At 42.3% G+C, this 24872-nt stretch overlaps 1 protein-coding gene across 2 annotated transcripts in view; it reads right to left on the reverse strand.

Moving 5' to 3' along the window:
- Positions 1-258: 258 nt before the first annotated feature.
- Positions 259-24872, reverse strand: part of RPS6KA6 (ribosomal protein S6 kinase A6) — a 67485-nt gene continuing 42871 nt past the window's right edge. For both annotated transcript variants that reach the window (XM_087877410.1, XM_087877411.1), the window contains exons 9-22: positions 24052-24194; positions 22378-22448; positions 21197-21285; positions 18853-18917; positions 17668-17770; positions 16922-17046; positions 14088-14213; positions 10432-10521; positions 8961-9119; positions 5835-5996; positions 4403-4479; positions 4101-4218; positions 1279-1419; positions 259-1189 (exon numbers count right to left, since the gene is read on the reverse strand). In XM_087877410.1, the coding sequence (XP_087733536.1) occupies positions 1064-1189; positions 1279-1419; positions 4101-4218; positions 4403-4479; positions 5835-5996; positions 8961-9119; positions 10432-10521; positions 14088-14213; positions 16922-17046; positions 17668-17770; positions 18853-18917; positions 21197-21285; positions 22378-22448; positions 24052-24194 (1595 nt within the window). In that variant the 3' untranslated portion in view covers positions 259-1063. The remainder of the gene's footprint in view (positions 1190-1278; positions 1420-4100; positions 4219-4402; positions 4480-5834; positions 5997-8960; positions 9120-10431; positions 10522-14087; positions 14214-16921; positions 17047-17667; positions 17771-18852; positions 18918-21196; positions 21286-22377; positions 22449-24051; positions 24195-24872) is intronic.

Raw genomic sequence — 24872 nt, forward strand, 5'->3', positions numbered from 1 at the left:
CATGAGAATTCTGGAAGATGAAGTCCACAAGTGTGGTATAAAGCTCTACACACCTGATTCTGTATGTAAGCAGGGGTGCCCAACCTTGGCAACTTTAAGACTTGTGGAATTCCCACGGCTGGGTGGAGAACTTTGGGAGTTGAAGTCCACAGGCCTCAAAGTTGCCAAGGTTGGATACCCCTGATCTAACGTATATCAAGCAGAGATCTACTTACCCCTCCTTGAAAAGGTCCAATGATGGTGAAGTCATACATAATGTTTAAGTACAACAGATTATTTATTATCCTAACAACCACCACTCTTCAAAAGCCTTAAGAAAGACACAGCTAGGTTGACCAAATCTACAGCTTCTAATGAAGGCTTTACACACTATCATCTGGGTGTATGTTCATGGATTATTATAGCTGTACATGATTTTTGTTTTTTTACACATAATTGCCTGACACCAATAGAAGATAAGGGCTTCCATCATGCATTTTGCACTAGGATATCTGTTTCGATGATTCTTGGCTTATCGTACCCATGAATCAAATACATGGAGTCCGCCAGTTAAGGGGATCGACTTACGAAACCAGAGCACATCATGTTTAATGTTTTCTTTTCTTTGTCTTTACAATAGGGCCAAGGTAGCAAAAATATTAAAACACTGACCTTTTCTTCTGAAATGAAATTTACAACTTGAGCAGCGTCTCTGGTCAACTAATACATATCTTTATAAACCGGATGAAAACTATACAGTATTTAAAAGTATTAACATAAGCGATCGATCTCTGAAATGAAATGTGTACCGAAATTCCTCACCACAGTTGCAAAATACCCTGATGCTACGGAAACCAACCTACGAACAGCAATAAATCCTCTAAACTGGTAGAAGTTTTTATTATTATTAATATTATTATTATTATTTTGTTTTCTTCCTTTCTTCAACTGAATTCAAGTAGTGTAGGAGGAACTGGTATATGCCTTTTAATTCACAGGGCAGGCAAATACAGGAGCTGTTTCTTGGGGTTTTTTTCTGTTTTTGTTTTCCTCTGTTCCACGTAGGCGAAATGTTCCAGCTGACCTATAAGTCTGTGGAAGTTAGCTTTTTCATGCTTCTTCGCTGAGCCAAGCTTGAAGCTGCAACAGGTTCCAAAACAGGCTGAAATGTCTTGTTATTCAGTGCAGAATAGGTAGCAGCCATGGCCCCCTGGGACATAATGACATTAAAGGACAAATCAACCCACCATCCTCAATCACCATTAAGATACAGACCTCTGTACCCTCTGCCAACTTTACCTTCACTAGATGTGGCGCGTCTTGCCTATTTAACTGATAATGTGGCAGCTGATCTCTACAAGCTATCCATGAATGCTTGAGAACTTGCTCTGCGGTGTATCTCTGGTGTGGATCTACATGTAGCATATGAGATAGCAAATCCTGGATCAAACAGATAACAAGAGTTTCTAAGTACAACTTAGAGAAAGAGGAGGTTACAAAGAGTTGAACGTGGCCTTCGTGATATTGTCACTCCTATCAGGATCATAGCAGTCATCCTTCCACCCCAAGGTTTCCATGCTACTGGTGCCAGGCCTGGAAGCCATCTTTTTCGTTGGATCTTCAGGCCTGCCACATTTCCTACTGTGGGAAACTGGGAGGGGGGATTATATGGAGCAAGGGTGATATATAGTCATAATAACATTCCTTTCTCAGAGAGTCAAGGACATCTTGCCCTGCACTTAGAGGGAAGTGGGAGGCATCTCCAGTTGGAACGGTGCTTTGATTGGACCACGTGATGGACATGTGGATGCTGGGCAGGGACTTGGACTTTCCTTTGGGTGGGGAAAACCTGGAAGCTTTCAGATTCGGGTTTTCCCAGATGTACCAATATGACATCTCTAATAAAATGGAACTTTGAGGAAACTCAAGCCTCGGAGTCTTCTTTCATTGGGGGTGTTCCTTGGAAGCCTGACATTAACCCGAATCTTGACAACTGGATTCTAATGGTAGCAGCAAGGAATATCTTCATCAGTGAATGTCAGGGTCCCTTCCTGATTTCAGAGGGAACCAAAATGTGGCATAGAGGTATGGATGACCCCAAAAGACAGGGAAGCTTAACTGGGAAGGAGCAGTTAAACTTTCTGAAAATGGGATGCTTCTGAACCGGAAACAGTTCATTCTCAACAGGCCTTCATCGTAACTCTCCCTTTTGCCACCTTAAATGGAAAGTGAGATAACTTGCATGCTACAGACTTTTAAAACAAAATGAATGGGAAGCTCAAAGTAGAATTAATATGCACCCTGAATAGCGTATTATCTCATTGGATGCATCTATTACAATAATTTGAATAATATTACATACAAAATCAAAATAATTTGAATAATATTACATATAAAATCATGAAGCAGACCTGAATTTGAGTTTTTAGAAGAGGTAGAACAGGGAAAGCACCTTATATCAAGTTGCATGGGAAAATGACATACTGTACAGAAACTGGTTAGAATCTACATAATATATTGGAACATCTACATAATATAAATCAAAAGAAACTTATTCAGCCTGAGATTCAGGTATGGAAAAATTCCGGCTTGTGTTTTTTAAAAAATAAACGGAATAATTTTAGCATGTGTCTGCCAAGTTACTTTAGCACAGGCATGCTAAGTAAATCTTACAAAAGATTTAAGGTCCAAAAGTAAGATATAATACCTTGCTTTTTAGATAAAGTTAAATATCTAAATAATTTAAATAATAAAGTCAAATATTTGTAGAAAATGCTTTAAAATTATTTATAAAAGGTGATGGCAGGTTTCTTATTACTGATCACTAACCAAAACATGCATTCATGGGGAAACTCTTGATTTAACTGACATTTTGGAGAGGAGGATGGACATTGCCTATGAATGCCTGTTAAATCCAAATTTATGATAAATTGCATCTTTTTTCATCTTTATGAAGTGATTTATTTATTAGTGTCTATGGCATGAAACATCAGGATGCCACAGGATTGGCCTATTATTTGGGAGGAATGTCTACATATAAATTTTGTCCAGTGTATATTAACGTGGTGGAATCTAAAAGTTGAATCATGACAACTGGACCAAAATTTGACCATCCAGGAAGCTTCATAGGTCAAAATAAAATTAAAAAAAAGTTGGTCAGAGAGTCAGAAAGTCACTGGAATGCACCAGTTCTTGCCATACCAACTTCAGGGGTGTCTCTCCAAAATGTATTGTTGCCATGATTCAATCTTTTAGATACGTTTGGCCTGGATGATTGAGTTTTCATTGACATAATGTGATGGAATGTAGCCTGGATTCCCAAACAGGAGAGGGTGCATTCCAGAGGAGCAAGAGACAACTCAGTTCAGATTGTTTGTGTGAGAGAAAGTGGGTGAAGACCGTTCATCCCTAAGAGTTCCCAGGGTATATAGATAGATTCTATGTATAGGTGAAGAACAATAAAGAAATCGCTTGGAAGAATCATAAAGTGAATTTCTTGATTTTTGGAACCTGGCATTGAAGTATATTAAATTTTAACCAATGGTTCACCTGCAATTGTGTTTACACAGCTGCCTGTATCTTATCTATATATATATAAATGGCTGTGTGTGTGTGTGTGTGTGTGTGTGTGTGTGTGTGTGTGTGTATGTTCCAGCATAACTCTGGAACGCCTCGAGCAATTTCAACCAAACTTGGTACACAGATGACTTACTCTCTGGAAAAAAATATTGTGGTGGTAAGACACCCCTAACACCCCTTGGTGTGTCTCTGTGTGTGTCTCTCTCTCTCTCTCTCTGTGTGTGTGTGTGTGTGTGTGTGTGTGTGTGTGTTCCAACATAACTCTGGAACGTCTGGGCCACTGAAATGAAAAGGAATGAATTATATCTATAGTGTCAAATCACAGTACTTTTGTCAGATAGTGTGCATTTTGGATTCAAGGTAAGATACAGCCTGTTGTGCCTTAAAATGGCTTCTACTGTACAGCACAGTGGAGTTGCCATGGTAACGGCTTCACAGTACTCCACAAGGGGGCTCCCTCTGGTACGGGGGATTGGTTCTTAAATATCCAGGCAACGCCTGGTTATCAGTTAGTAAAGAATAAAATAAAAATATGTTGATACCTTTGCAGCATCTGACACAGTGTCCCAATTGCCTCCACTTAAAGAAAATTTTCCACTACCTATCCGTAACAAGATTTCTTCTGGAGTATCATTGGGTCCATTCGCAAAAGGTGTGTACCTAAAATTATTTTTAAGAAAGGATGTTAGTTTCTTTTGCATAAGTAGTTCAGAAACATAGATGGAACTTGCTGATTTAGGACAGATTTCATACTCTGGTTGATCCTATAAAATAAGCAGAAGAGTCGTGGCTTTGAACATCTGCAAATTCATAGCTATGTCAACATGTGAAAGGCGCATCTCACCCTGCCAGCATTGTATAAAGAAGAACACCCAAGCTCCAAATATCACAAGCAGCATCATAGCCTTGCCTCATGAGGACCTAGAAGATGAACAAAAACTCCATGTTATTGTTAGAAAGACGAACCTTCACCACATTCAGATTTAGAAGTAAATTTAAATCAGTGTTTTTCACCTTGGCCACTTTTTAAGTTGCATGGACTTCAATTCCCAGAATTCCCCAACCAGCATGTTGATTGGGGAATTCTGGGAATTGAAGTCCATGCATCTTGAGGTAGCCAAGGTTGAAAACACTGATTTAAACTAATGACCACTTTGCTGCTTAAATAAAATAGTTACCTTCTCCTGAAATGCTGCAGTAGTATCATCTTCTTTTAATGACTCCATAATCCCTTGAGGGGTGGAGTCTGGGCAACTGAATGGAGCTGAATGTTTACTGGCCAGATGCCCTTCCTGTCGCCAATGCAGAGTTTTTTTCAGCAGATACATTCTCTGAGAGAAATATCTGTCTCTACATAGGATTGAACTCACAGCCTCCTGATTGTGAGGCGAGAGCTCCACCTGTAGGCCACAGCACCACTCAAATGCTGCAGTAGTATACAGAACAATAATCAATATTCAACTGAATTCTGGGTTTCCATGTTTGTTTCTATACATTAAGAAGCCCATTTATGCATGCTCTTACAGTAGTGGCCAAAATTGTGGAAACCTTTTGGGAAAAGTGTATTTTCTAAAACTAGCTAATAACACCACTTTTTGGGGGAGTAGTACCATAACATTATACATCAATGGAAAGATCATTTAATCAAGAATTTAATGCAATCACTTTGATAAAGGATTTGCTATTAGAATAGCAGTTACAGTATAAAGAAGAAAAGTCAAACACGGAGAAAAAACGAAATATACAAAAATTATCTCCATAGAAAAAAACGAGATATACAAAAATTATCACTATGTCAGTTAATACTTAGTTGGGTAACCTTTAGCATGAATTATGGCCTCACAATGTCTTCCCATGGAGTGAACCAAATCTTTTAGTTCTGCAGCTGTTATCATGTGAAACCAAGATTGAATGATTGCTTCTATTAACTGGGTTTTATTGCTGGGTCGCTTCTGACTAACAAGTTTCTTTAGACGGCTCCATAGATTTTCAATTGGGTGAAGGTCTGGGCTATTCCCAGGCCATTCCAGCAGTGGAATAGGATTATCTTGAAACTCCCCCCAAAAGTGGTGTTATTAGCCATCAAACCTCAAAAATACACTTTTCCCAAAAGTTTTCCACAATTTTGGCCACTACTGTATGTGAGAGAATAAATCAATTATTATGTTGCAAGGAACAACAGAGCAAAGCAATCTACCCCGCAAACTCGTGAAATACAAATACTTTCCTGGAGATTTAAAAAGACGATTTGTAAAACCAAACAGGATAATGCATACCTCTGGTGCCACAAAATTAGCAGTGTAGCATGGTGTTAAGAGAAGCCCATTCTCTCCCCGAAGTTGCTTTGCAAAGCCGAAATCGCAAATCCTGATGGAATCAGCATTATTGGAATCATCCATATACAAAATATTACTTGGTTTAAGATCCCGATGCACAACCTTAAAAAAAAAAAACACATATAAAACCCAACTATTTTGGCTGAAATCAGGAAAAAAAAACCATTTTAAAAGATTGAGTAATTCTATCAACTCAGGATTAACAAGGGGAATAGAATGAATGATTGAATGTTTAAATCCAATTTCTAAAAAAATAAAATAAAATGAGATTTTAAAATTAGGCACAGACCACAGAATCAATTTACCCAGCTGTCATTTAAAAAGTTAATCATTAAACCCGATTCTCTCTTTTGCTTACAAACACCTACTTCTAAATCAAGTTTGTTTGTTTACTTATTTATGGATTGATTGATTCATTCATTCATTCAATTTGTACGGCCGCCCAACACAACAACTGACTTTGGGTCAGTTTGTTTGTCTTAAAAACAAACAAACTCTAATTTTGCCTCCAGCAATTGCCAGCTCAATTCTAAAATACAATAACCAGGGGTGGGCTTCAAAAATCTTAGCAAGGGGTTCCCTGCCTGGTTGCTGGGTGGCCGTGGCCATGGCCTAGTCAGCCTCCTGCACCACAGTGGGAGCGTTTTTGTCCTCCCCAGGCTCCGGAGGCTTTTTTTGAGCCTCCGGGAGGGCAAAAACGGCTGCTCCAGGCTCCGGAGGCCCTCTGGAGGCCATAAACGGGCCTGTTTCCGGCCTTCCTGAAATTCTGGTAGGCCCGTTTTTCACCCTCCCCAAGCCTCCATGTGCACCATGCAATTTACCTGCATCCAAAATGGCCCACCTGGGGACTCCTGGGAGGGGCAGGGCAGGGCCAGCCAGGAGTGGGATTTGGGGGTTCTCCAAACTGCACAGAATCTTAGCTAGAGGTTCTCTCGAACCCCTGCGGCCCATCCCTGACAATATCCCACCTAGCTTTATTATACAGACCAGTCTCTGGTTAGCACTTGTCCTCAAATCAACTCATTTTCTGAAATGATATACAGTACATGTAAGAAAATATAAGGACTTCAGTTTGTTTATTTGGTGCCTTTGAGTCAATGTTGACTCCTAATGTCTACCTGCGTCATTTTTTGCGGTTTTCTTGGCAAGGTTTGAGAACTGCTGTTTCCTTGCCTTCTTTTCTTCTCTTCTGAGAGAGACTGGCCCAAAGTCACCCAGCTGGCTTTCATGCCTAAAGTGGGATTATAATCATGGTTTCCCTTGGTTTCTGGAGTGATGCTTTAACCCGTCACCAAACTGGCTCTTCAGGATTTCAGTACATGGATATTTATTTATATATTTAAAAGATTCTCCCAAAGGTGCTTTTTTCAGGAGGCAACTGGACTTCCTTGTTTTTCTCTTTTGAAGACGTTTCGCTTCTCATCCAAGAAGCTTCTTCAGATCTGACAGGATAGTGGAGAATCGAAGGATTTATATTCCTTGCAGACAGCTGGTCCTTTGCATCCTTTTAGAGCCGTGATGGCGAATTTATGGCATGCGTGCCAGAGGTGGCATGCAGAGCCCTCTCTGTGGGCATGCGTGCCATCACCAGCTACTATTCCAGGTTCTGTCCTGCGCATGGCATGCGCAGCAGCCAGCTGTTCTGTTGCGGGTTCCAGCATGCTCATGCACGCCGACCAGCTGGTCTTTGTGTGAAGGTCAGCTGGGCAGCGTGCATGCGCACAACGGAACCCGGAAGAGCAGCTGACTGCCGCCCGCATGCACACCAGCCAGCTGTTCTGTTCTGGGTTCTGGCACTCCAGCGCGTGAGCACTCCAGTTTCGGCACTTGGTGCTGAAAAAGTAAACCATCACTGTTTTAGAGAGTCCTTGAAGCACTTGGAGGTTTATCTGTGTCCTCAGGGTCACCTGAAGTGATGCTCTTGGTTCCTGTAGTCTGCAATTTAATCCTACTACAGGAACCAGGAGCACTACTCAGGTGAGTCTGAGGACATAGATCACTAACCAACTGGTTGTCCCAAAGGTGCTTTTTTCAGGAGGCAACTGGACTTCCTTGTTTTCTCTTCTGAAGACGTTTTGCTTCTCATCCAAGAAGCTTCTTCAGCTCTGACAGGATAATGGGGAATGGAAGGATTTATCTTCCTTGCAGACAGCTGGTCCTTTGCATCCTTTTAGAGGGTCGTAGAAGCACTTGGAGGTTTATCTGTGTCCTCTGGGTCACCTAAGTGCTGCTCCTGGTTCCCGTAGTCTGCAATTTTTCTCTGGAAATCCATTCCTACTCCCACACCATTCAAAGGATGTTCATCCCAAATTGTGCAGCTAAAAATGGCAGACTCAGGTGACCCTGAGGACACAGATAAACTTCCAAGTGCTTCAACGACCCTCTAAAAGGATGCAAAGAACCAGCTGTCTGCAAGGAAGATAAATCCTTCGAATCTCCTGTCAGATCTGAAGAAGCTTCTAGGATGAGAAGTGAAACGTCTTCAAAAGAGAAAACAAGGAAGTCCAGTTGAAAAAGCTCCTTTGGGACAACCATGACTTGGATGACTGAGAAATCTCTAAGGTAAAGGTAAAGGTTCCCCTTGCACACATGTGCTAGTCGTTCCCAACTCTAGGGGGCAGTGCTCATCTCTGTTTCAAAGCCGTAAGAGCCAGCACTGTCCAAAGACGCCTCCATGGTCATGTGGCTGGCATGACTAAATGCCAAAGGTGCATGGAACGCTGTTCCTTTCCCACCAAAGGTGGTCCCTATTTTTCTACTTGCATTTTTTATGTGCTTTCGAACTGCTAGGTTGGCAGAAGCTGGGACAAGTCACGGGAGCTCACCCCGTTACACGGCACTAGGGATTCGAACTGCTGAACTGCCGACCTTTCGATCAACAAGCTCAGCATCTGAGCCACTGAGCTACTGCTCAGTGGCTAACAGACATTTAAAAGATTCATTTATACGGCCGCTCATGATAAAGTACAGTTGCAGTTTACAGCAAGCATAAAGCCAAGATCGAAGCAAACCCTAAAAACATAAATCCAAAACTTAATTAAATTATCAAAACGTGGCCCAGCTTACTCCTTGACAGTGCAGGTAGTCCACAGTTTTAGCGATAGTATACAAGACGGCACTCGCTTCGCGTTCTGAGAAATACTTCTGTCTGAGAATACGATCCAGGAGCTCCCCTCCCTTCATCAATTCTGTGACAAGGTAGATATATTTACCATCATCGTACACCTGTAGAAGTTTAATATAGTTGAGTAACACATACTTCAGGAGCGGGGTGTGAAACACAGGGTCTCCCTAGAGGCACACTCAACAGAAGAGGCTGACTTTCCACCAATACCATTTTTTTAAGGTGACAAAGATTCCAAATCTACTGAATAACCTTTTGCTGCTTCAGCCTGGCAGATGAGAGGATACTGAGGGATTGAGGAAACAACCAAGATCATGTGCTAAATGAGGTTCTTTCCTTCGCCATAAAGCAGAGGTGTCCGATCTTGGCAACTTTAAGACTTGTTGACTTCAATCCCAGAATTGATGGGCTGTGAAAATATCTACAGACCCCTTGCATCCTGGACATAAATTGTTTCAACTTCTACCTTCTTCTATAGGGCACTGCACACCAGAACAACTAGACACAAGGACAGTTTCCCCCCCGAATGCCATCACTCTGCTTAACAACTAATTCCCACAACACTGTCAAATAATTTACTAAGTCTGTATTACTATTATTCTTCTCTTCCTTACTAGTATCTATCTCTTCCCACTGATTACTATAACCATGTGCTTGTATCTTTCCATTTATATTGTTTTTATTTGTTTCCTAGTACGATTTGATAGCTTATTAGTAACCTTGACTATCACTAAGTGTTGTATTTTTTTATTCTTGATGAATGTATTTTATTTTCCTTAGATACACTGAGAGAATATGCGCCTAAGACAAATTCCTTGTGTGTCCAATCATACTTGGCCAATAAAGAATTCTATTCTATTCTATTCTATTCTATTCTATTCTATTCTATTCTATTCTATTCTATTCTATTCTATTCTATTCTATTCTATTCTATTCTTCCATTCCATTCCATTCCATTCCATTATTCTATTCTACTCTACTCTACTCTACTCTACTCTTCTACTCTACTCTTCTCTTCTACTCTACTCCACTCTTCCATTATTCTATTCTATTCTATTCTATTCTATTCTATTCTATTCTATTCTATTCTATTCTACTCTACTCTACTCTACTCTACTCTACTCTACTCTACTCTACTCTACTCTAGAATTCCCCAATTCTGAGAGTTGAGGTCTACAAGTTGCAAAGGATGGACATCCCTTCTATAAAGTTAATACAGATGAAATTACATTTCCACCCACAGACCTTTGTAGATGTACCACAACAAAGCCTATTTTTTAATCAAACAGAATCATATTTCAAATATCGAAGCTTCTCTTCTGCATCCCAGCAGAGGCTGGACCAGAGGAAAGGCCTTCATCCCATCAACAGCTACACTTTGTACGTGCTCTAGAAACCAAACAGAATACTTACATCTTTTAAAGTAATAATGTTAGGGTGCTGTCCGTACCGCATCAAGATTTCTATTTCTTCGGAAGGATCTCTCTTACTTTTGTCAATTATCTGGAGAGGGGAGAGACAATGGTCACAAGGAAGTGTGACAGGAGATTAAATTCAGCGCAACGAAGCACATTTCTATTTAAGAAAGAATACAACAGCCTCAGTTTTCAAGGCCACCTTGTAAACAAGGACACAGAAACAGCCTTCTTCCCTTTAATTCCCAGAATTGCGAAGCCAGCATCACAACTGAGTGCCGACAATTCTAGGCAGTTCTAGGTTAGAAGCATTATTATTATTATTATTATTATTATTATTATTATTATTAATTAAATTTATTAAATTAAATATCATTGAAAGATATCCCGAGCATTTCAAAACATTGGAATTCCTCAATTTTATAACGTGGACGCTGAATCTTTCTCTCTTTCTTTCCTACCTCAAGGCAGGTCTGCAGATGAGACATACTTTTGAGATACTTTAAAAAAGACGGATTAGATAGAAATAAGGCAGCAAACTTAAAAGGCCTGCCTAAGTAAGGGATCTGCCACTTCAAATCTTGAACTGTCTAAATGACAAGAACATCATGCTAATTGAACCCAACTGTCAGGCCAACAAAGAAGACTCCGAGGCTTGAGTTTCCTCAAACTTCCATTTTATTAGAGATGTCCTATTGGCACATCTGGGAAAACCCGAATCTGAAAGTTTCCAGGTTTTCCCCACACAAAGGAAAATCCAAGTCCCTGCCCAACACCACATGTCCATCACATGGTCCAATCAAAGCATCATCCCAATTGGAGATGCCTCCCAGTCACACACCTCCAGGTGCAGGGCAAGATGTCCTTGACTCTCTGAGAAAGGAATATTATTATGGCTATATATTGCCCTAGCTCCATACAATCCACACTCCCAGTTTCCCACAGTAGTAAATGCGGCAGGCCTGAAGATCCAATGAAAAAGATGGCTTCCAGGCCTGACACCAACAATTAATAGACACAACTCATGTACTAAAGTTTTACACTATGCCAATAAAATGGAAATAGAGAGGACTGGGATTGGCCTGCTCCACTGGTGCCGTCAGTCCAAGTATTCTGGCTGGCGGGATCCAGGGGAAGGGCCTTCTTTGCCATTGCACCTGCTCTCTGGAACATTTAGCCTCCAGTGTAAGGTTGGTTAGAACCTGAAGACCTGGTTCTGCCAGATAGCTTGGGGCTTCAATGGGGCAACATCACAGTGGAGATGGTTGATAGATTTACAATAGATCCCACTTCCCCACCCCACCTATCCTGCTCCCGGTCTCCCCATCTTTATTTGGACTGTAGTGTTTGGCTTTGTATTAACTTTGTTTTTAGTACATATAGTTTTTTATCTTTTATAATTGTAAGCCTCCCAGAATTAACCAGTTTTAAGATGGGCAGCCAATGAATGAATGAATGAAATACCAGCAATAGTAAAATATCCTTCCGGCAATTATCTTCTTAATGTTAAAGTTCTAAATAGCACATCCACAAATAATTGAAGATAATAACATGTCAACCCCCAAGAAAGAAGCATATATTACCAATGTTTCATTACCCGAATTAGGTTAACATCATCAGTGCTAGGAGGGAGTAAGGTTTGCTCTCATTTTACATCTTTAAGAAGAGGTTGGATAACCATTTGTCTGAAGTGGTGTAGGGTTTCCTGCCTGGGCAGGGGGTTGGACTAGAAGACCTCTAAGGTCCCTTCCAACTCTGTTATTCTATTCTATCCTATTCTACATAAAAGAAAGCAAACCCCTCTCTTTAGTAGCACTGATGATATTACATGGGTGGGTAATAAAACATCTACAAGCAAACAACCAAGCTCAGAGGGCACCAAGGATCCCACAGTTTAACCTTGAGCTACAAATATTCTCCTCTATTGGTATCATACATTGCCAAATTTGCAGCTTAGATGTTTAGAAAAAAAATGAGTCCTGTTCCTTTATATGGTCATTCTAAATAAGATGAAAAGAACCCAAACCTTAATTTAATTTAAAATGGTGAAGAGCTATAAAACGTTTATTAAATGCAGGCTAATTTATGTAGGTTGTTAAAGATGTTTAGATATTTAAACATGATTGTCAGGGTTCCAAGTAATACACTCATAGCAAAGAGAACTCTGAGGCAAGCAGGTTCCTCAAAGAACAAATATTGGCACAAACTGGTGAAAACCTGTTGTGGCTCCGTTGCCTGAGCCTGGGCTATCGACAGATGCAGACTCTGAGAGTGAGGGAGAGGAGTTGGCAAGGCCTCCCTCTCCAGGACCCTCCTCTCTGGCAATGCCTCCGGAGGACACCGAAGGCCAAACGATAGGCTCAGAGCCAAGCACGTCCCCGCAGCCACAGGTGGACAGCGACGAAGGAGATAAGTGCTGACTGGATCCTCGGCAGAGGCGCAGGGAGAAGCGTGCGCAGCAGAGGGGAAGGCGTGCCAGAGATTAGCTGAGTCACTGGACCACACCCCACAGGGTATAAATGTGGGTGTGGTGGCCGGTTCAGTTTGTGACGAGCAAAAACTAGAAATAATCCATGATCTCTGCGTTACTGGACTTCTGCCTGCCTTGTCGGACTGCATTTGGGCTAATCCTTGTATTGCTGAAACTTTGCCTGCTTTATCGGAATGCTTGCAGTCTAATCTTTGTTTTGTGTGAGTAAAGTCTGAATTGGCAGCTAGCCACTGGGTTGCTGCCAGCTTTATCTTCAAAGATTTTGTCGTGTGGCTTATTAACTCTGGGCCGTCTGTGGGGGTGCGTGTGTGGGACGGGGACAGAACAAAACCGACTCTAAAGGTTCCCATGGTTTTCACCTAATTAAAAGTAAAAGTTTTTCCCCTTTCCCCCAAACCATTGGTCACATGGTCCGATCAAGGTGCTGTCTGGTTGCTTGGAAACTTCACTCCTCCTCTCTTCAGCCACCCGGGGGAATGATCTTGGTTCTCAGGGGAAACTATTTTGTTTTGGCTACAGAACTCCAACTATCTCTACTCCCCCCGCCCCCCTATTCCTCATCACCATTGTGGCAACACTGGAGCCTCTAAGATGGCCTCAGCTAGGCCAGCTTCAGAGTTGCCAGTGATGTGGGGAAAAAAATAGTGTCCTACATCAGTGGTGAAATTTCTTTTACTACCGGTTCTGTGGGCATGGCAGGGGAAGGATATTGCAAAATCTCCATTCCCACCCCACTCTGGGGCCAGCCAGAAGTGGTATTTGCTGGTTTTCCGAACTACTCAAAATTTCCGCTACCGGTTCTCCAGAACCTGTCAGAACCTGCTGGATTTATTAACAAGAGCCTTGGTGGAGCAGCAGACTAAAGTGCTGTTATAGTAGCACTTAGCTGCCAGCTGCCTGCAATTACTGCGAGTTCAAATCTCACCAGGCTCAAGGTTGACTCAGCCTTCCATACTTCCGAGGTAGGTAAAATGAGGACCCGGATTGTGGGGGCAATAAGCTGACTTTGTATAAAAAAGAACACCGCTAAGCAGGTATATACAAAAGTATGAAGGCTATTGCTTAACGCATTGTAAGCCACCCTGAGTCTCCGGAGAAGGGTGGCATATAAATCGAACCAATAAATGAATAAACAATAAAGATTTCACCCCTGTCCTACATACCTTCACAGCAAATTCCATATTGGAAACTGTATGGATGCAGCGCTTACACACCGAGTAGGAGCCCACTCCAATGTCTTCTTTAAGTTCATAGGCATCTGTGAAGAGTGCACTGCTCCCATGAAGTTGCTAAAGAACACAGTAAAACAACTTTTAAAAGCTTGCAATTATTTCATAAACTTTTTCGGAACGTTTCTGCAGGCACCCTACACTTCTTATCAGCTCCATATCATTTGGACTTGTGAAAAGAAATATAGTAGTTAAGGGCAGAGGCAGACCTAAAACGACCAACTTTTGGGCCATTTTATCCTTTTTAAGTTTTTTTTTTTTAATAATAATAATAATTTTATTTCTATACCGCCCTTCTCCCGAAGGACTCAGGGCGGTGTACAGCCTATTTAAAAACACAAAAAACACGACAACAATTTAAAATTTAAAATCATTAAATAATTAGGCTCCAATTAAAATCCCAGAAATTTAAAATACCCCAATTTAAAACGTTATGTTAGTAACCCTGCCTGGCGGAACAACAGGGTCTTCAGAGCGCAGCGAAACACCCGGAGGTCGGAAATCTTTCGTATTTCGGGGGGCAGTTCATTCCACAGGGCTGGAGCTCCCACAGAGAAGGCCCTCCCCCTGGATGTCGCCAGCCGACATAACTTGGCTGATGGCACCTGGAGGAGACCCTCTCTGTGGGAGCGGACTGGTCGGTGGGAGGCTATTGGTGGCAGAAGACGGTCTCGAAGGTACCCGGGTCCTATGCCATGGAGCGCTTTAAAGGTGGTAACCAACACCTTGAATCGCACCCGGAAGACCACTGGGAGCCAGTGCAGCTCGCGCAGGAGGGGTGTCACGTGGGCGCAACGGGTTGCACCCATAACCACCCGCGCGGCCGCATTCTGGACCAGTTGGAGCCTCCGAGTGCTCTTCAAGGGGAGCCCCATGTAGAGAGCATTACAATAGTCCAACCGGGAGGTGACAAGGGCGTGAGTGACCGTGCGCAAGGCGTCCCGATCCAGAAAGGGCTGCAACTGGCGAATCAGGCGAACCTGATAAAAGGCCCCCCTGGCCACGGCCGTCATGTGCTCTTCTAAAGACAGCCGTGCGTCCAGGAGGACACCCAGATTGCGAGCCCTCTCTGTGGGGGGCAAAGATTCACCCCCAATAGTCAGCGATGGCACCTGCTGACTATATCGGGGCGCCGGAAGCCACAGCCACTCGGTCTTGGAGGGGTTGAGTCTGAGCCTGTTCCTCCCCATCCAGGCCCGCACGGCCTCCAGGCAGCGGGACATCACATCAAGGGCATCGTTGGGGTGGTCTGGGGTGGAGATGTACAGCTGAGTATCATCAGCGTACAGATGACACTTCACCCCAAAACCACGGATGATCTCACCCAGCGGCTTCACATAAATGTTGAACAGGAAAGGCGAGAGGACCGACCCTTGCGGCACTCCCCATGCGAGATGCCTCGAGGTCGACCTCTGTCCCCCTGCCAACACAAACTGCGAGCGGTCGGAGAGGAAGGAGGAGAACCACCGCAAAACGGTGCCCCCTATTCCTAACCCCCTCAACCGCTGCAGCATGATACCATGGTCGATGGTATCAAAAGCCGCTGAGAGGTCTAATAGGACTAGGACAGAGGAGCAACCCCTGTCCCGAGCCCTCCAGAGATCATCCACCAACGCGACCAATGCCGTTTCAGTGCTGTACCCCTGCCTGAAGCCCGACTGGTACGGGTCTAGATAGATAGCTTCATCCAGGTGCCGGGGAAGTTGTCGTGCCACCACGCTCTCAACAACCTTCGCCACAAAACGAAGGTTGGAGACTGGACGATAGTTGGCTAATTCAGCCGGGTCCAGGGAAGGCTTCTTGAGGAGGGGCCTCACTACCGCCTCTTTCAAGGCGGCAGGAAAGGCACCCTCACTCAGAGAAGCACTTATAATCCCCTGGAGCCAGCTTTTTAGGCTTAGTGGATGCAGTTTTAGGCTTAGTGGATGCAGTTGTTGATGCATCCCAACTGGTTCACAATTAACATTATATCAGACTTTGGTTGAATTTGGATTTAATACGTTGATCATTTCTCGCACTGTCGCACGCACAAAGGACACCTGATAATTGCGTGCGCATGCATGCCAGAAACTGTCCTGCCCCAGGCTACGGACCCCAAAGAACGCAACACACACAAACTCTATACAAAGCTTATTTTACTCAAATAACTCAGTCTTTATCAACCAAAGGCTGTTAATAAACTGTCTTAACAACCTACCAGAATTCTAAGATAAGGTAATCACAGTCTTACTAGAGTTGGCAGAAAGCCCAGAAGCAATTTTGCAGAGAATCCAGACGCAAAGGAGATTGAACTCAAGTTGTTCCCTACAGCTTGCTGCAATCGGCGTTCCTCCTTAAATAGGCTAAGGCAGTGGCCAATTAGCCCCAAGCCTTACTCTCGAGGAGACCTCCTCCTGAGGAGCCACTCCTGCCTTTTGGCAGCTCTGCGCGCCTGTGCATTGAGAAGAGGCTCCTTCTCTTCGTCCTCTTCACTTATGGGAGCTTCTGAAGGCCCTGGCTGAATCCCCGCCTCTGGCACCACAACTTCTCCAGCCTCCTCACTGTCCGATTCGAGCGCCAGCTGCACAGGCTGCTGGCGCAGCACCACACCAGCCTCCTCGTTGTCGGAATCAGTTACAATCTGCACAGGCCGCTGACGGGCCACAACAGAAACCTAGAAGAGGAATGGGCAACACCGTGCGTGCCAGGCAACATGGCTGACATGTGCCATAGGTTTGCCATCACAGGACTAGAAACTCTACACATACACACACCCTTTTTTTTTTTACCTGTACTATTGGCAAAATGTTGTTGAGAGGGGTGATTCTGTGGTCTTCTATAGTGTTCGTTGCCACAAAACTGAAACCTTTGAAGAGCTGATGGGCATTGGCGCTTGGCGGGACTCCAGGAGAATCTTGATTAAAATGGAACAGTATGACACGTTAGAATTGGCCAACATATAACGCAAAATATTCTATATCATCATGCCGATTTATCAAAGAATCCTCTTTCGGAAAGATGGCAAATCTAACCATCCCTTTTGAGTGTTGTAAGAAAGAAGACAATTAAGGCTTGATTTTTTTTTAAAACAAAAAACAAATAATTAGCATGGACAGGGAGGGCTTATATTCGAGAGGAGGCTTATTTTAATGCATGCGCTCAAAAGCCCGATTGTGCTTATTATCAGGGGATGTCTTATTTTTGGGGAAACAGGGTAGGTCTAAGAGCTATTGCTAATACTATTGTCCCTTCCTTCCTTCCTTCCTTCCTTCCTTCCTTCCTTCCTTCCTTCCTTCCTTCCTTCCTTCCTTCCTTCCTTCTCTCCCAGTGGTTAGAATGCAGTATTGCAGGATAATTCTGTCCTCTGCCAAGAGTTCAATCCTGACCGGCTCAAGGTTGATTCAGCCTTCCATCCTTCCGAGGTGAGTAAAATGAGGACCCAGATGGTTGGGGGGCAAAGATGCTGACTCTGTGAATCGCTTAGAGAGGGCTGTAAAAGCCCTGTGAAGCGGTATATAAATCTAAGTACTATTACCTTTGGGAGTTTTTGCTGTGAATTCTGGGTCAAAGCAAAATGTATCTTCCGGTCTTCCAGAAGCAGGTTTAAATGGAGGCTGGATCTCTGTCCTGTAAAGTTTCTGGAATCAGAATCACAGAAAATTATTTCACCATAGATTACCGTGGATTTATATTGTTTTTCTAATGGGAAGTTCTTTGCTTCAGCAGGTTCCATTTTAGAAACATTTCCTTTCTGTGCCTGTGCCTCTTCCCACACTTGTGATTGTCCCCAGAGCCATCTGGAGACACAGAAAGAGGAATGAATCAAACTCAACATCTCCTTCTATTACAGAAGAGTTTGGTTCTTCAAAGAGACTTATTGAGGAAAGGAAAACTACTGGATGCGAGTATAAATATTCTCTAAGCAATAGGCAGTCATTAGCGAATGAAAAGGTATCATGCTTTTCTTGAACCTGCGTTCTCCCCCGTTTCTATAAACATTTTTGAAAAGCTTCTAAATGCTATGAAAAGAAATAAAAAAAATATGTACTATTAGATACATTTTAGGTGCAAAAGAAGAGGAAGTGGGGGAGGAGAGGGGAGGGGGAGGAAGAGGCAGAGAAGGAGAAGAAGGAGGAGGTGGTGGAGGAGAAGAAGTAGAAGAAGAGGAAGAGGGAAGAAGAAGAGGAAGAGGAGAAGGAAAAGGAGGAGGAAAAGGAGGAGGAAGAAGAGGAGGAGGAGGAAGAAGAGGAGAAGTAGAAGAGGAAGAGGAGGAAGAGAAAGAAGAAGAAGAGGAGGAGGAGGAAGAAGAAGAGGAGGAAGAGGAGGAGAAGTGGAAGAGGAAGAGAAGGAGAAGGAGAAAAGGAAGAAGAGGAGAAGGAAGAGAAAGAAGAAGAAGAGGAGGAGGAGAAGTGGAAGAGGGAGAAGGAGAAGGAGGAGGAGGAGGAGGAGGAGGAGAAGGAGAAGGAGAAGGAGAAGGAGAAGGAGAAGGAGAAGGAGAAGGAGAAGGAGAAGGAGAAGGAGAAGGAGAAGGAGTTTATTGCACTAACCCTTTCTTTTTTTCCACCCTTTGGCAGAAATGATATTGGCTTTTTTTTTTTTTGCTTTACCTGCTCAAGGTATTTCCCAACATTAAAAAAAATGCAAGAGTTGTCAAGCATTATATTAAACTTAGTCCTTACAAGAACGGTATCCTGAGTACAGATTTATTCCATAGACTCACATTCCAGTCAATGGTTGAAAAGAAGGGATGCCTCTTTATTTCTTCAACCCCATCAGGACCAGCCCCTATAATTTCAAGGAAGACAAGACACAAATGATTGCCAATCAAACAACAACTACGTCTGCTGATGAAGGTCCCCATCGACTGAGCGATGCAATCGGAAGGGACCTAAAAGTACCCTGTTTTCCCCAAAATAAGACATCCCCTGATAATAAGCCCAATCAGGCTTTTGAGCACATGGTCATAAGGCTAAGAACTTCTTTCAGGGTTCAAAAAAATATAAGACAGGGTCTTATTTTCAAGGAAACACGGTAAGTCTACTTGGCGCGAGTTCCCTTCCACTAGAAGAATTTGCTTTTCTGTAGCATGGGTAACTTTGACTTTCTGGGTCTTCTATCTTGTTAAACTGTGAATCTTCTTGAAGGACTTTGGAACTTGAGCATTGCAGAGCTCCTGGTGCCAGAAATCTTACTTTAATTATATGTTGTACTCCTGGGATTTTAGGTTGCTGTTATGACGGCATTAGCTACAGGTTTGCACCTGGCTTTGAGTATCATATATTCATAAATAATTTTTTTTTCAAATACTGAAAAGAAACTTTCCGGTTCCCAAGCATCAGCTTCCCATTTTCTACACTGCATTCCAAGTCAGATTCAAAAGACTGCAGTCTACACAATCATGCTACTGGAAATGAAATATCAATCACAGACGGCCCCCAAGGGCTTAAGCACTGAAAGTGTTTTCAATGGCAGAACCAAAGGTGCTTTTTCAAAAAGCAACTGGACTTTTTTTGTTTCACCTTGGAGATGTTTTGCTTCTCATCCAAGAAGCTTCTCCAGTTCTGAAGAAGCTTCATGGATGAGAAAGGAAGGAAGGAAGGAAGGAAGGAAGGAAGGAAGGAAGGAAGGAAGGAAGGAAGGAAGGAAGGAAGGAAGGAAGGAAAGAAAAGAAAGAAAAGAAAAGAAAAGAAAAGAAAGAGATAGAGACAGAAAAAGAGAGAGAGAAAGAAAGAAAGTAAGAAAGAGAGAGAGAGAGAGAGACAGAAAGAAAGAGAAAGAAAGAGAAAAGAAAGAAGAAAGAAAGAGACAGAGAAAGAGAAAAAGAAAAAGAAAGAAAGAAAAAAGAAAAGAAGGAAGGAAGGAAGGAAAGGAAGAAAAGAGAAAGAGAGAGAGAATGAAAGAAAAAAAGAAAAAAGAGAGGCAGAGAAAGAAAAAAGGGAGACAGAGAAAGAAAGAAAGAAAGAAGAGAGACAGAGAAAGAGAGAAATAGAAAAGGAAAGAAAGAAAGAGGAAAGGAAGGAAGGAAGGAAGGAAGAAAAGAAAGAAAAGAAAGAGAAAGAGAGACAGAGAGAGAAAAAGAAAGAAAAAAAGAAAAAAGAGACAGAGAAAGAGACAGAGAAAGAAAAAAGAGAAAGAAAGAAAGAAGAAAGAAAGAGACAGAGAAAGAGAGAAATAGAAAAGGAAAGAAGGAAGGAAGGAAGGAAGGAAGGAAGGAAGGAAGGAAGGAAGGAAGGAAGGAAGGAAGGAAGGAAGGAAGGAACTAAGTAAGTCCAGTTGCCTTTTGAAAAAGCACCTTTGGCGCAACTATGACCTGGATGACTGAGAATCTCTGTAGACTTTCAATGACAGAGAATGCTCTTTTTTAAAAAAAACAATGTAAAATATACCAAGGCTAATGTAAAGGAATTTTTGAGCAAAAAACCAAGAATGTTTAGATATTTAGCCATAGTATTCTATAAAGCCCTTCATGGCATGGGCCCGGGGTACTTGCAGGACCACCACCTACCAGCCTCCCTGCGCCCAGTGCGCTCACATAGGACTGCCCTCCTTCAGGTGCCATCGGCCAGACAATGTCGGCTGATGGCGCCCAGGACGAGGGCATTCTCTGTGGCCGCACTGACCCTCTGGAACGAGCTACCCACGGAGCTCCGGACAGCCCCCGACCTCCACTCCTTCCGTGGTGACCTGAAGACATGGCTCTTTCAACAAATCTCCTGATCTGTTGGGAATCTCAGTTTTAATTGTTGGGTTTTAATTGGATTATTTTCTACTTTATTTTATTGTAATTTATTGTTGTCATTTTGTTGTTATGAACCGCCCTGAGTCCTTCGGGAGAAGGGCAGCATATAAATGTAATTAAAATAAAATAAATAAATAAATAAATAGATTATATCAGGGAGGTTATGAAATGCTACAACACAGTCCACCAACCTGGAGTTTTTGCAATGTTGCAGACTAAGGCATTTCTCTCCTTTATCCTTTGACTGTGGTATTTTGAGGTGAAGGTCCAGAACATCTGGAAACTTCCACCTCAAGGAAGACTAATGTAGGTAGGACTAACTTACCTAGCCTGTTTGAAGGATTCCTTTTAAACAACATCCTCAGGAGACTCTGAGCTTCAGGGCTAAGGAATTGTGGCATTCCAAGTTTTGCTCTGGGAAAAGAGACAATTCAGATTCAAGAAGTGCTTTCCAATTAAAAAAAATCAAATGCAAACAATTTACTCAAATGGGCCTTTGAACATGTGTTTCCCACTGCATACCTGATTGTTCAAAGAGACAAGAAATTATTGTTCTAACTTAAATACCCTGTTTCCCCAAAAATAAGACCCAACCAGAAAATTAGTCCTAGCTTGATTTTTCAGGATGCTTGTAATATAAGCCCTACCCCAAAAATAAGCCCCAGTTAATATTGTCAGACAGATGGATGCATTTAGTACCGTATTTTCCCCAAAATAAGACCCAGCCGGAAAATAAGCCCTAGCATGATTTTTCAGGATGCTCTTAATATAAGCCCTACCCCAAAAATAAGCCCCAATTAAGATTGTCAGTCAGATGGATGCATTTAGTACCATATTTACCAAAAAATATCCTTCCCCTGCCATGCCCACCAAGCCACAGCCACAGAACCGGTAGGGGAAAAAAATGGAATTTCACCCCTGCCACAGCCTACTATCAGGCTGCGGCCTATTCAAAACTGGGCCATGTGAGAGGAGGGCCAGTCCGCACAAATTGCACACAGCTTAACTCGCACAAGCGGCAGGGTGGTGTACAGCTGCACTCGTACGAGCGGTGGGCCAGCAGACACGCACACATGGACCAGCCCACCCCTCGCACAGCCCAGTTCTCTCCCCCCTACCCCCTCACCCAGGTCACCAGATTGGGGACCACTGTCCTAAGGATTAAGCCAAATGCTTATGTTTTTTCCTCATCCATTTTAAAAATGGATAACCACCTTTATTCTTTATGGTGGGGTTCCCTGACCAGAAGGCTGTAATAGAAGTTTTGCTTTGCTTTGATCAATACTTTGAAGCTATTTAAAACCTGAAAACCTGAAATAAAAATATACTATCTCAAAATCACTCACTTTTGCCCGTAGTTAAATTTTCAAACAGCTTAGATCGTGAAGAATTTTGGGATTATCCCACCTGATAATCATTTTATCGTATCAATAACATGTATTGCAGCCCATTTTTGTTAACTTGCAAATACTTAGCAATGGAACAGAACAGAAAAAAAATACTTACTTGAGTATCATATTCATAGTTTCGTTTCGGTCTTTACCTTGGAAAGGTAAAGTACCAGTGAGCATTTCAAACTGCAAAAGAAACAAAGACCAAAAACGTTTAGAAAACAAACCAACAAACAAGATTTAAGCTTCTAGAATTGAGATTTAAGAAAAGCCTGCTCCTTATTATAACGTACTGTGAAGGCAGACTAATTTGCATTAAAACACTAACAGAATTGTTAAATTCATAATAGATAATAGATTTATTATACTAAATAATAAATCTATATTAAACAATTTTGATGACATTAAATGCCTTCTGAACACTTTGCACTAATATAGATTTGATTAATTTTAGATATTTAAAGTCAGACAAAATTATGATGGCTGAAAATACATTTATAACTTTGTTTACAGAGTTAATGACAACTATAAATATTTCATTTAAAACAAATTTACTATAGGTAAAGGTTCCCCTTGCACATATATGCTAGTTGTTCCTGACTCTAGGGGGCGGTGCTCATCTCCGTTTCAAAGCCAAAGAGCCAGCATTGTCTGAAGATGCCTCTGTGGTCATGTGGCCGGCATGACTCAATGTCAAAGGCACACGGAACACTGTTAACTTCCCACCAAAGGTGGTCCCTATTTTTCTACTTGCATTTTTTACATGCTTTCAAACTGCTAGGTTGGCAGAAGCTGGGACAAGGAATGGGAGCTCACCCCGTTACGCAGCACTAGGGATTCGAACCACTGAACTGTTGACCTTTCGATTGACAAGCTCAGCCGCTGAGCCACCGCATCCCTTACATTGACTATAGCATTATGTAATATGTTTTTCAACATCCAATGCTGGTTTAAGTGTTCCTTCCTCAGCTATTTTGCTCAAAAAATTAACATAAAGTGTGTTCAGTTCAACTCAAATAACACATTTTCCATCATGATGTAAGTTTGGCAGCAGAAATATTATAATTATACATTATAATTTATTACACCTCATTAAATTTTTCTATCACCGAATATTTCTGATTCCTGGCACCTTATAAAATAAAATATAATAAAAACCCCATGCTAAGAGTATAAAATAAAATAAAAATAAACAAAACATTAATGGCAATAAAACCCCAAACAAATAAAAGTATCTAACCCACAACTCCAAAAATATCAAACCCAATTACAATAGCAATACATCAATTTACGCGGCCCTTGGTGCTCTCTGAGCTTAGTGGTTTTCTTGGAGATGTTTCATCACCAAACCAGACAACATCATCATTGCGTGCAGTTATTGATGATGTTACCTAGTAGGGTAATGAAATGTCTGCAAGAAAATAGTCAAGCTCAGAGAGCACCAAAGACGCCGCAGTTCAACCCTGCGAAATGCAAATATTCCCTTCTATCATTCATGCATCCAGGGTCTCAAATGCTTTTGACCAGGGATGGGCTGCTGGGGGTTTGCAGGGGTTCAGAACTTCTAGCTAAGATTCTGTGCAGTTCGGAGAACCCCGAAATCCCACTCCTGACTGCCCCCCCCAGCAACCAGGCAGAGAACCCCTTGGTAAAAATTTTGAAGCCCACCCCTGGCCATGACCACCAGTTTATTCAATTCCCTCATGAGAATTTATCTATCATTCATGCATCAAGGGTCTCAAATGCTTATGACATGCAACACAAAATTGGGCCATTAATTGCACAGTACCATGAGAACCCCGAACGACCACCAATCCGCACTTTGGTTGTGGCCCCGCCTGTTCACGACTTCAGGGGCCATGTATTCTACAGTACCGCAGAAAGAGTAGGCCTTCTTCTCTTGGTCGACCGATTCTTTGCTTAAGCCGAAGTCTAAAACAGCATCGCAAAGACATACCAAGCAAAGAAATTCTGAGCAAACATCAGTCATGGAAAGAAGAAGATTAGCATTTTTAGGGGAAGTAATGTGATCTAGAGATGAGTCAACGATGGCCCTCCAGTAGAGTTGAGGAAAGTAGAAAAGTCTACTTTCCTCAACTCTACCCAATGAGAAGCGGTCATGGAAGGTCACGATAGCTTCATGATCTCTTCTTAATCTCTTATCCAGTCATGTGCCATGGTAGAAACTCCAGGCCTTTTGTATTTGCATTGTAATGTTGCATGCAGGACCTAAGAGGCTGATCTTGGAACATGGGGTGATGCTCATGTCATCATTTTGACCAAATCTCTCCTTGCTGCAGGCCAACAAGACCTGAAAGCTGATACGTTCCTTTCTATAGTCTAAATTTTAGTAGGCTGAGACCCAACATGACTATCAATGACCTCTTCAATTAATTCCTAAATAAAGCAATTAGAATGGCCCCATGCAACCCCGCTGAGATACCCACAAGCTGCATAATGACACAATGAAGTTCTAGTCCTATCTTTCCTCTCCCTTCTTAAGTTGCTGTACATGAATTCATGATTCATTGATGTCACAACTTTATGCTTGGTTTGAAGAATACATTATAGATAAAGTCAGTTATGATTGTGCATCAACCGTAAAGATAT

Source organism: Pantherophis guttatus, chromosome 12 (genome assembly GCF_059756535.1).
Source record: "Pantherophis guttatus breed Tessera chromosome 12, ASM5975653v1, whole genome shotgun sequence".
NCBI classification, from domain to species: Eukaryota; Metazoa; Chordata; class Lepidosauria; order Squamata; family Colubridae; genus Pantherophis; species Pantherophis guttatus.